At 35.6% G+C, this 12532-nt stretch overlaps 2 protein-coding genes across 2 annotated transcripts; one reads left to right on the forward strand and one right to left on the reverse strand.

The window, feature by feature from the left end:
• Positions 1–284: 284 nt before the first annotated feature.
• On the reverse strand, positions 285–1076 carry LOC147520181 (uncharacterized). The gene is made up of 2 exons (XM_086591692.1): positions 934–1076; positions 285–741 (listed from the first exon to the last, which is right to left on the reverse strand). The coding sequence occupies exon 2, from the start codon at positions 726–728 to the stop codon at positions 495–497; it is 234 nt and encodes a 77-aa protein (XP_086447818.1). The 5' UTR covers positions 729–741; positions 934–1076; the 3' UTR covers positions 285–494.
• Positions 1077–4314: 3238 nt separating this feature from the next.
• LOC147520182 (phospholipase D delta-like) lies at positions 4315–12010 on the forward strand. The gene is made up of 10 exons (XM_086591693.1): positions 4315–5377; positions 5812–5928; positions 7614–7808; positions 8513–8791; positions 8883–8951; positions 9037–9184; positions 9982–10130; positions 10610–10780; positions 11231–11431; positions 11537–12010. Exons 1-10 carry the CDS (start codon positions 5063–5065, stop codon positions 11828–11830), a joined length of 1938 nt encoding a protein of 645 aa, XP_086447819.1. The 5' UTR covers positions 4315–5062; the 3' UTR covers positions 11831–12010.
• Positions 12011–12532: the final 522 nt, after the last annotated feature.

Here is a 12532-nt window from a genome sequence, read left to right on the forward strand (position 1 = left end):
CATCTGGATCATGCATCCAACAAAATATGCCTTGAAATCTATGATATACTAGTTGAAACTTGTCAATGCTCCACTGTGTTGAGAATGAGTGGAAGAATAATGTCATTACAACTCGTTCTGAAAGTCCTAAGTATACACAGAGACTACCACTTGGAAAGAACAGATCTTATAGACACAACTTTACAGAAAGTAAAAAATTTGTCTTCAGATATGCTTTCAGTACTTGAAAAGTGTATAACTTTGCAAAGAAATGTGCAGTGATCCTGTTTCAAGCCAAGCGCGTGTAAAACAATAAAACACCCCTCATGATACAGATGATCTAAAGTCTGAACAAGTAAGTTGTTCAATTTTGTCCATGATACAGAGGATGGAACTTGACTCTCAAAGCTGAAACACAAGAAAATACACTATCGTTCTAGTCTACCTTAACCACAAAACAAACACATCCAACACGAAACATGCCAATGCTACAAAAACCTCTTTCACTAGAAACCTTACCCAGACACCAGCTTCACAACAATTGTAATGGCATTGAGAAGTATGAGGGGAAGTCTCAAGTACTGGGTTGCATAAATGAGTCCTATGAGCTGCCCCTTGAGCGATTTTGCTGTACCTGGAGGCACTTCTGCAAAGCTCCATCCTCTAGGAGCAAGGAACCGCTCCTCATTCAGTATTGCTAATGCATTTGCAAGAAGCAGTAATCCTTCCAACAATGTCCACAGACCCATTTATGTTTCACCACTTCAATTTCAAGACAATCCCAATCAATATTTTTCAGAAAAATTAATAATAATACAGGCGGGTTAGAAACATAATCTAACAAAATGAATGTTACTACAGTGCTTAAACAACCAGTCCCTAAAATATAAAAAATAGTAAATAACTTAGGGTTTCATCAATAAATGGTGATAATACCAAAATAACATTCCATACCTGACTGGATTCAAGCGGTTAGACTATAGATAGAGAGAGAGAGAGGTACAGCTCCAGATCAGTAGAATTGAAGTTGGAAGATTCAAGGTTTAATCAAATCGAGCACAAACAAAGAGTTGAGGCAGAGATTGTGGAGTGAACAGGTTAAAGACCCGGTTCAATAATCCAGCCCATAACACTCGTGGACAGGGTCCAAAATGAGGCCCATCCAATTTTCAACGCCCAGGTCTGATCTTTGGCGATGATGACTGATGAGACACCATGTCACAATCCATCTCCCAAATATTCCAAAACTTTTCATTCACTTCTTGTCGTTGATCCTTCTAGTTACAGGGAATTTGAAAAGTATATATATGCGTACATTTGATGGAGAGTCAGCTATCTTTGTTAGCTATGAATAGCTTGATAATTGGAAACCAAACTATAATTGACATCCATTAGCCTATTATTATGTTTTTAGATTAAGTGATGTGGCGTTCAACTTTTAACCCTAATAAAAAATCACAAGATTTGGGCTCCCAAGATCACCACGAGGATATCACGTATAGGGATGAGTGTTACTACCAAAAAAAAAAAATCAATCAAAATCCGTTTGTTTTAATTTTCAAGATAAAATATCAAGTCAAGTTTCAAAAGAAGAAGGATTTCTGTTTTGAAGTTCTTATATCTCAATTCAAGTTTCAATCAGGAAGATCGAGAATTGGATCGCTTGTTCATAGTTACTATTCATTCAAATCGTTCATCGCCATGTTAAAATAAGTTTTTTGAGATTTTGCTAGTGTTTAAAGTTTGTTTGAAGAATGCTAGAGAGAGATCCAAGTTTCTCAAGATTGGTTTCTTAGTATTGTTTCAGAATTGGTATTGATGATTTCTAGAACATGATCAAGTTGTTTGTTTGAAGTATTATAGGGCACATGACCTCTATCTCGAGAAATTATTCTTTCCATTTCGCTCCTTAAGTTCGCAAATATAAAAGACCCAAATCGTGAGTCAGGTTTTGCATGTTCTATTAGAATTTTTTGTGAATTAGAGTATGAAGTATTGTTTTTGAAGTGGGCATTGGTTGGTTGTATAAATTTAATCGGAATAACAAGCCTTTTGATGTTTCAACGGACTTGTATATTCCAACTCGGTAGGGGAATAGGGAGATATGAAGACATTGAGAAAAGATATGAAGGAAGGAGAATATTATGAGGAAGAGTTTTTCATGTCTCCATATTCCAACAAGCCTTGATTTAACTCTTCATGACAAGGCAATCCACTATTGTCGATCTTCAAATATGACATCCCCACTCGCAGCCTTCAAGATTGGTAGCAGCCAAGCCTAAACCGCAAAACAAGTTCAAATCGTTTTAAAACAAGTTTTGTGTAGAAAATCAAGCCTCAAACGCAAGTATGTTTCGAAGTATGATCAAGCCTCAACCGCATCGTATGTTTTCAGTGCTTGATCCAAGTATTTTATTGAGTACCCATAATAGTATTTTGTTTACGGTGATATTGATAGTAGTAGCCAAGAAGCGCACATCAAGTTTTGTTATTGTTTTCAATTTATATTATGAAAGCCTATAACAACGAATGAAGTAAGTAGTAGCCAAGCAAAGATGCCACTACACTAGTGTTATGATTTATGGATCGAGGTACAAAGATTCGAGGTTAGGTCATTTACACCGTGTTTATTTAACGCCTCAACAGCGGTTGTTCGAAGTTATTGAAAGGGAATGATTTTATCTTTTTTTTTTTTAATCCAAGTTGTAATTTGCATAGATATACTGACTTGAGGGGATGTTAGAATATATATAGAATATGTAAATTATAATATGTTATGGAAAGTCCCATGTTTCTATAAGTGTGGACATCCATATCTAGTAGTTTCTATTATTATGTTTTAGGTTAGTATAAGTATGTAACTCATAGAGAACAATCTCTCTCGGACTCTCCAACCCTTTAACCCTAATAAATCTCTATTCTTCTTTGGTCTTCTTATTGGTGTCTTTAATATATCAATATCACAACTCTCCTAGCATCACCATAACACATAATTTAACAAGCTTGATAATTACCAAACTATTGTCATTGCCATTAGATTGAGTGATGTGGCATTCAACACCCAAAATCACAAGGAAACTCTAGTTTGCATCATGGTGATGTTATTAAAAAAAAATCACGCTCTAAAATTGGTTTCTATAATTCATCACTCGCCTAGACCCAAATCGTTTTAAAAATCGGTAGACTGATTAGGCGGGCTAGGCGGACTCTAGGCAGGCCAGGCAAGTTTTTTTTTTTGAATTGATTAAATGTTGAAAATTAAAGACCCATGTAGACTTTAGATTTGAATTAGTTAAAAAAACTAAAGTTCAATGTAAATTATATGTCACTATAAGAAATAATATGTTTTTATATGAAGTTGATTTTCTTAAACTATTATGTATTTTTGTAATAAATATATTTGTTTGTGTTTATTTTTTGAATTATGGTAAATAATTTTCTTTATTTCTTGTAGTATAGGTATGTATTATTATATATATTATAAAAATATATTTTTGTAGCGCCTAAAAATGGACCCACTGCCCTACCGCATAACGTTTTTTAAAACACAGAAAAAAATTACAATTGCCGACTGAAATGGCGAAACACTGTAAGTCTATAATTCATCATGTTATTTTATTATATAACCTTTGGCGGGCATTCATTCAAGATTTTGTAGGTGAGAGTAGTAGGAACCTTTTGTAACTTAAAGACAGATTTATAGTTGTCTTTAACTATCAAAAAGTTGTCTTTAACTATAAAAAGGATATATAATCTATTGTTAGTAGCGGACTAGCGGAAGTAATCATACAATATATTTTTTTGTCAACTAAAAATGGACACACACTGACACAAACCCTTTTTTAAAGCAAATCTAAGAGGCCGGTTCCTCTATAACCAGTACAGAGATCTCTTTACCACACACATCTCGTATCTTGACGCACACATATATGTTTCAGAGCACACACAGGTATTGAGATGCACACACACATCTCAGATTCGGATCAATGGCGAGATAAGACGGTTGTAGAAATGGTATCTGTACCGGTTGTAGAGATGATCTCAAGTCCCAAATCTAATAATCAAATTCAGCCTCTCTGCCTCTCTGTCACACCCCACTCTCACTAATGACACTACCAAAAACAGCTCACGCCACAACGGCCACCTTAGCTCAAGCTATGTCGTGCTCACGCTTTCTCCATACGTCTTCATCACAAATTATCCACACATTTATGATCCCCTACTCCCTGCATACACTATAATAACTAGATTATCGAAAAAAATATTCAGCCGACATCTCTAACAAACTAAACCAACCCACGTGTCGAATAATTAACATCGAAGTTATGACAGAAACACTCATCTTCAAGGAAAAGGTCATTTGTATATTCGAAATGTGCTACTAAAAACTTCCCCAGTCTATAAATCCAAAAAAAAAAAAAAAGTGCCATGGCTTCAAACGGAGGGGTACAAAACATGGAAGTCTCAATTGCAGAAGACGAAACATCAGAAGAAATAATATTCCTCCACGGAGATCTCCAACTAACAATCCGTGAAGCTAGAAGTTTACCCAACATGGACATGTTAACAGAACACATCCGCCGTTGTTTTGTAATATGCGAACCATGTAAGCAGCCTTTCAAAACAGAAGAACAGAAAATCAAAACCCGTAGAAAAATAATTACCAGTGACCCATATGTTACTGTTTTACTAACCGGGGCAACAGTGGCCCGAACCAGAATTTTGTCAAACTCTCAAAACCCAAAATGGAATGAAAATTTCAAGATCCCACTCGCGCATCCGGTTTCCAATGTCGAATTTCAGGTGAAAGATAATGACGTATTTGGTGCTCAATTAATTGGGATTGTTTTAATTTCCGCTAATCGAATTAGGACTGGTGAATCAATTAGTGATTGGTTTCCAGTGATTGGCTCATATGGGAAACCACCTAAACCAGATTCAGCTCTTTTTTTAGAAATGAAATTTACTCCTGTGGAGAATAACCCGTTATATAAACATGGGATTCCGGGTGACCCGTTACATTTAGGTGTGAGGAATACTTATTTTCCGTTACGGAGAGGAGAATCTGTTACTCTTTATCAAGATGCTCATGTGGGTGAAGAAGATATGTTACCCAAGATTGAGTTGGATGATAGGAAGAGTTTTTAAACATGAACCATGTTGGGAAGATATTTGCCATGCTATTTTGGAAGCTCATCATTTGATTTATATTACGGGTTGGTCGATATATCATAAGGTTAAGTTGATTAGAGAGCCGACTAAGCCGTTGCCCAGAGGTGGGGAAGGTGGGAATTTGACACTTGGGGAGTTGCTTAAGTATAAGTCTGCAGAAGGTGTAAGGGTGCTTCTCTTGGTTTGGGATGATAAGACTTCACACAACAAATTCTTCTTAAAAACGGTCAGTTTATGTTGTTAAGTTTATATTGAGTTTTTAAGTTTATGCTTTGCACTGCTGGTCTCTACATTGTTGTGTTAGTGTTTGTATTCAGTTTGTTTACTTGTCAATAGAATGTTAGGTAAAGAGAGCATGAGTGTAGGTAGTTTCTTACTATTTGTAATACCATATTAGTTCGAAATTGTGAGGAAGTTAACTTCCGATAACAGCTGATATTTTCTTATTGTATTCATATTTGTTATGTTCTATCTAAATTGATTCACTAGTGTAGTGTAGTCTAGTAATCAAAGAGGTGCTAGAACTAACTGAAATTGGTTCATAGGCATGTTTTTTGTTTCTTGCATCAGAGAAATCCCTTTTTTCCCTTTTCTTTTCAAATAACTATATCAGTTTCTATCAAACAAATAACGCTTAAAGTGATATGGCTTTGGGTACAGGCAGGAGTGATGGGAACCCATGATGAAGATACTCGGAAGTTCTTCAAGCATTCTTCCGTAAATTGTGTCTTGGCACCTCGTTATGCCAGCAGTAAATTAAGCATTTTCAAGCAGCAGGCAGGTTTTACATCAGCATTTCATTCTTTTTTTTTTGTTATTTTATCCTTGTTAACCCTAAGGGTCACTTTATTGTGTTGAATATCTTTAACAACTGTTGCAGCTAGTGAAACTAGTTGATTCTTGTGGATAAATGTTAGGTTAGTTATGCAGCCATCTTATACCTGCAACCAGAACTATTTGCTGAAGTCATCATTCTCCTTTTTTCTTTCTAGGAAAAATGGTGTCACTCTTTTTGTTAATAAGTTTATTTGAATATCCTAATTGTCCAGCTAGGAAGCACGGATGCCGATATGTGACACGGATACGTCACGACACGAATACGCAGACACACGGCATTTTTCAAAAATATAGGACACGGATACGTTATGGACACGTTTGAATAATATATATATAAATATTATATAATTGAGCATTTTTCACCAAATTCAAATTAAAATGGCAATTCTACTTCATAAAATGACCAATTCAAATACATTAAGCAGCAACTTACATGTATAACTTGGATTCACTTCATCTTTCTCCTCTTGCATCTCTTCTTAACTTGGATTTTTTTTCACTTGTTTTTTTTTGTTTAAGTTCCAAAAAAATTTCTTGTACGTGTGGGATTACTGTCCCCCGCGTGTCGGAAATTAAAAAATTAATTATAAAATCGGATACTCCAAATCGTGTATCCAACACGTATCGGACGCGTATCGGGGCGTATTCGTGTCGGATACATATCGGACACGGATACTTCACCCTTAGGGACGTATCGGTGCTCCATAGTTGTCCAGGATTTCATATCTGTACTTACTTTTTGTAGATAGCTGAGGGCATGCATTTAGATATCTAAGTTTCATTTTTTTGCAACATGTAATGATTACCGTATTACATACTCAAGGATTACCTTTTAGAGTTGTCTTTTTGGTTACGCTGAGTGACTAGTTTGAAGTCTCTCGATAATTTGCAATATATTTTAAGAATCCAAGAGGTCAAACTGGATTTGTGGAGATGTAAGATTCAGTCATAAAATTTGCACATTTGGTGATATGTCGTTATGTTTTGAACTCATCCATATCTCAAAACCCCCTACAATATCTGACCTCAATTGTCTTGATTGTTCAAAACTTCACCGAGATCTTAATGTTTACAGATCAAGAAGCTTGAAATTTCAACTGTGGAATCATAAAAATCACCTAAGAATTTTGATTTTTTTGGTGTTCAGGACGATAGAAGTCTGTGTGAGATGTTTTGGAGGTTTTGGACTACTAGAATGTAAATATGAGCAATTTACAGCTCAAATATATGCTTGATGGCATGGAAGGTGGTCTTAGATGCCAGTGTCGTTTTTGTCGAGTTCATGAAAACGGTAACTGTTGTGTCAAAATTTTCAGAATAATTTAATGGTCGTGTGTTGCGCTGCTTCAGTCGCGATTTCTTGCATTTCCAAAAGTCTCGATCATTCCCAATGTGTATATGCATATCATTGCCTCCATGTATACATTTGTTATGGTTTTGGGTTAAGTATCTGGTTTAGCGAAAGCATATGCATGCAAGTTTTAGCTTATTTGTCTTGTATAGTTTGCATTTTTTGTGCACGATCTTTCTTCGAGTAGATTTGTTTTCTTACTGATATTACTTTCTTCCGTAGCATAAGATTTTGAACAGTAAATTCATTTCCCTCTTTGGCAATTTTGCACCAGGTTGTTGGGACTCTCTTCACGCACCATCAGAAATGTGTGCTAGTAGATTCACAAGCGTCTGGAAATTACCGAAAGATAACTGCTTTTGTTGGAGGTCTTGATCTCTGTGATGGCCGTTACGATACACCTGAGCATCGATTATTTCGTGATCTTGATACTGTGTTCACTGACGATTACCACAATCCTACATTTTCTGTGAGTATATATTTATATCAGACATTCTATTTTACCATGTCTTATACTTCATACTTTTTTTTGTGATAAAATCTGCTTATATAGTACATGTATTTTTGTTTCCATTCCCTCTGCTTTCATGAGAATGCCTTGTAATGACCTTCAAGGGAAAAAAGAAGTGTGTGTGTGTGTGTGTGTGTTGGTTATTCAACAAATGCTCATCCTTATAACTCACAAGCATCAGTTATTAATTAATTTACTGAATTGTTTTAGTACGTATTATTTTTCTTTGTTAAATTTGCTCATCAGACATATCTTAACAAATATTAAGTTTCTCAAACCAAAATTTGGCTATAACAAATACGGCGTACTTTTATTTTATTTTTCTTTTGGTGAAAACAAATAAGACATACTTCATACTCACATGTTTGAATTTCTCAAGAAGGTGATACTTCACTTTATAACATGGTTTTACTGGCTACTTATATACACCATATACTTCCTTCTCGTGCCACAAGAGAGAAGACCTTTGGCCTGTTGCTTAGTAATTTGTAATATATGGAATACCATCAATAGAGTCTGTGAAAGCATTATGTCTGTGGAACTAATAGCCGTGAAAGGTAGTGTAACGGAATACAGTCGTAGCAACTTTGGATACATAACATACTTGTTTAACTTAACAGTGTCATGTCAATAGTTCTTATCAACTAATATACATGTGATAGGGAACGAAGGGGCCACGTCAACCATGGCATGATTTGCACTCCAGAATTGATGGTCCTGCTGCATATGATGTCCTTGAAAACTTTGAGCATCGTTGGAGAAAAGCGACAAAATGGTCAGAGTTTGGAAAGCGTTTTAAAAAGATTCGTCATTGGCATGATGATTCTTTGATAAAGCTAGAACGTATCTCATGGATACTTAGTCCTTCCCCATCTGTTCCCAGTGACGCTCCTCTTCTGTGGGTTTCAAGAGAAGATGATCCTGAAACCTGGCATGTTCAGGTTAAATACTGCACAGTTCTAACAGCTATATAATTGTTACATAAGTTGGTGAGGTTTAGCAAATATTAGTTGAGTTTATCTTCTTTGGCAGATATTCCGATCTATTGACTCTGGATCAGTACAAGGGCTTCCTAAAGAAGTTCATGCTGCCGTGGCCCAGGTTTATTATTTTGACCTGTGTTTGCTGAAGAAACGAAATTAACTGTTAAATTGATGTACTGTAACAATCTAACTTAATATTGCAGAATCTTATCTGTGACAAAAATGTGGTCATTGATAGAAGCATTCATACAGCTTACATCCAAGCAATCAGATCTGCTCAGCACTTCATATATATTGAAAATCAGTATTTTCTTGGATCATCTTATGGATGGCCATCTTACAAAAATGCAGGTTAGACGCAATTTCTCTTTATAAACTGTATGGTGTCTATTCCTTCTTGGTGAAAATTTCTATTGTTCAGACCAATGCCTTTTGGTTGCTAAACTTAATCGATTTTCATTTGTTTCTTTCTTGTTACCAACTTCAGTTGTTTTGTGATAGCTGATCCAATACATCCTTCCTCTTGATAGTTCTTTTGTGAATTTGATCTGATCACATTGTACTTCTGGTTATCTTTTATGTCCGTAATTCCAAAAAAATTCTTCGCCAACTGATTTTTTCTGCTACTTATCCTCAATTTTTTAAACATCAAAATATCAATTTGACCCTGGTAATGAATGGGGATAGGCCAATATGAGCCCCCTTCTCCAGCAGCTATCTACTTGAGTAGTTATGGGTAGGGATATGTCTAAGAGGCATTATCGATGAGTTGGTTTGAAAATATTTCTTACATGTCGACTCTTATACGCACACTACAAGCAAAGAATTGTCATAGGAATGTTTTCACCCTGGAAGATAAGTTGCATAAATAGCGCTTAAGCTTTGATATTTCTTTCTTTTTTGTTATATACTTATATCATATCCAAAACTGTTCCAGTCAACATTTTCTCTATTTTTCTATTTTGCTGTTTTGTTACCCAATTGCAGCCATTTTCAGAGAACATAGGACTTTCCGTCTTTTACTTCTTATGTTTTTTTTCTCCAAAATCATGTACCTGCTTTCGTGATTTTCTCATTAGATTTATAGTTTTGTGTGTTTGATTTGGTTATTTTCCTTTTTTAACGCCAGCTTTTCTGAATTTGCTTAGGTGCTGATAATCTGATCCCAATGGAGTTGGCATTAAAAATTGCTAGTAAAATAAGAGCGGGGGAGAGATTTGCAGTGTATATTATCATACCAATGTGGCCTGAGGGTGTTCCGAGTTCTGCCGCTGTGCAAGAAATTCTCTTTTGGCAGGTAACGCATTGAATCATTCTTAAAATATTAGAAGTATCAAAGCTTATTACAGTTCTCGCACTATAACGAACATATGAATTGAAGCTTCTAGCCTTCACTATGCTTAATGAAGAATCACATCTAAACTTATGAGTCATTTAGCCTATTCATGTGTTCTGCTTTATTAGTAATAATGGCGTTTAGTTTCTTGATGATGTATTGCCATTATCCCCTTTTTGATACAAGCAGTCTAGACCTTTCGGGATTCCTAAGAGGCTTTTTCATTGATACCAGCTAGTAATGAAAGGAAATTCTCTTGTTAATAGTATAATATGCAGTCATTACCAAATCATTTATTCATATTGAAATAACACAATAAAATATGTATTGTACTGCTGTACACAATAAAATATGTATTGTACTGCTGTAATACATCATAATTTTGTAGCTAATGAAATAAAATAAATGATTAATCTAAGTTTTCATGTTCTCTCTTGTAGAGCCAGACAATGCAAATGATGTATGGAATTATAGCAAAGGAATTAAAGGACATGCAACTTGAAGGGTCTCATCCACAAGACTACCTGAATTTCTATTGTCTTGGTAACAGGGAAGAATTGCCCATGGAGATATCAAGTTCAAACAGTCAACTTCCTGCTAATGGCGATGCGGTAACTGTACAGAATTAATTGCTCTTATATTAGTTTTTCGTTTTAGTGTATCTTCATTCTTGTATATAACATATTCCCATTCTATTCAAGGTGCCTTACAGCTTCAGCATTCAGTGTTGTTGGTATTACAGGTGTTGACACAAATAAATCTAAAAATAGGATCCTCTCATCTGACCCAGACACTAGGGGCAGAATTGTTTATCATTTATATCTTGACATGCACTCAACTAAGCTTGAATATATTACACATTGCCTATTTTCTTAGCTTGAATGTGCAACCAGTCTTTAGAACCGTGACTTACCTTATAGGCGTATGTTGTTCACGTTTGCATCTTTTGTATATGATTATTCAGTTGATGTGATTGCACTGGTTTTTTAGATTTAAGCTTCAAGCATGAATATTTTTCAACTAAAAAATGTGAGTGGAACCTTGTTACCATTATTCTTCAGAGCTTGGCTAGTCAAAAGAGCCGAAGGTTTATGATCTATGTTCATGCAAAAGGAATGATTGTGGATGATGAGTATGTGATAGTGGGATCTGCTAATATAAATCAACGATCTTTGGATGGTTCAAGAGACACTGAGATTGCTATGGGTGCATATCAGCCCCATTATGCATGGGAAGTAAAGAAGAAGCATCCCCACGGCCAGGTTTGTCAGTTTTTTCTTCAGTTTGATATCGTACTCTGGTTTTCGCTAATTCATTATTCTTCTTGACCCAAGCAAAACTTGATGGAAGTACTGGTGTGTCTGCAGGTATATGGATATAGGATGTCTCTGTGGGCGGAGCACCTTGGTATGTTAGATGATTGTTTCCATGAACCTCAAAGTTTAGATTGTGTGAAGAGTGTCAATGAAAGGGCCCAAGAGAATTGGAAAAGGTTCACTGCTGAGGAGATCACAACTTTGCACGGCCACCTTCTGAAATACCCCCTTCAAATAGATGCTGATGGGAAGGTAGAGCCCTTACCCGATCACGAGAATTTTCCAGATGTTGGTGGTAAAATAATTGGAACATATACCTCCCTCCCTGACGCTTTAACCACTTAGCCCCACCCATAGTGTTGTTAGTACTAGTTTGATAGAGTGTGATTATATGTTTTACGCAAGGCTTGTGAAATATTTTCAAGTTGTTTATTGGATTGAGGTGCCTTAAATTGTAACCAACTGAATGTATTTTCAATGTACAAAGAGAAAAAAGGGTATAACACAGATTTTATTTTTTTTCGATATCACTCTGTTTACTAATATAATTGAGATATGAAGATGCTCATTGATTCCGTTGTCATGCACAATATGTAGAAAACTTAGCTATTGTGAATTGTGATCGTCTGGACTGGTTTTTGTTCAGCGTGCTGTTTAGTCTACATACGCAGTGTGATGTCAAAACAATCGATCTACCTGAATTAATCATCTAGGAAGCCAATAAAGTTTGAGTGGTGCACTGATGTGATCAAGTCTCAGTTTACATTTTGTAGTCCAAGCTTTCATCCACGCCATGTTGAAGGTGTCACTGTTCCGCTGAGGGTGTTACTCTTCACCTTGTTTCTTTTATTTATGTTGAAGGTGTCACATTAATAAGATCAGTATTTTCCCCATCACAGTCGAAGTGATTTTAAGTTTTTAACACTTAGATATGCTAAAGATTAATAATAGAAAATTGGCAAACACTGGATGTAGTCACCTACTTATCAAGGAGCAGACAAATGGCTATCTATAAAAAAAAGAAAAAAAAAATCAACTATAAATTGA

This window comes from Coptis chinensis, chromosome 2 (assembly GCF_015680905.1).
Source record: "Coptis chinensis isolate HL-2020 chromosome 2, ASM1568090v1, whole genome shotgun sequence".
NCBI lineage: Eukaryota > Viridiplantae > Streptophyta > Magnoliopsida > Ranunculales > Ranunculaceae > Coptis > Coptis chinensis.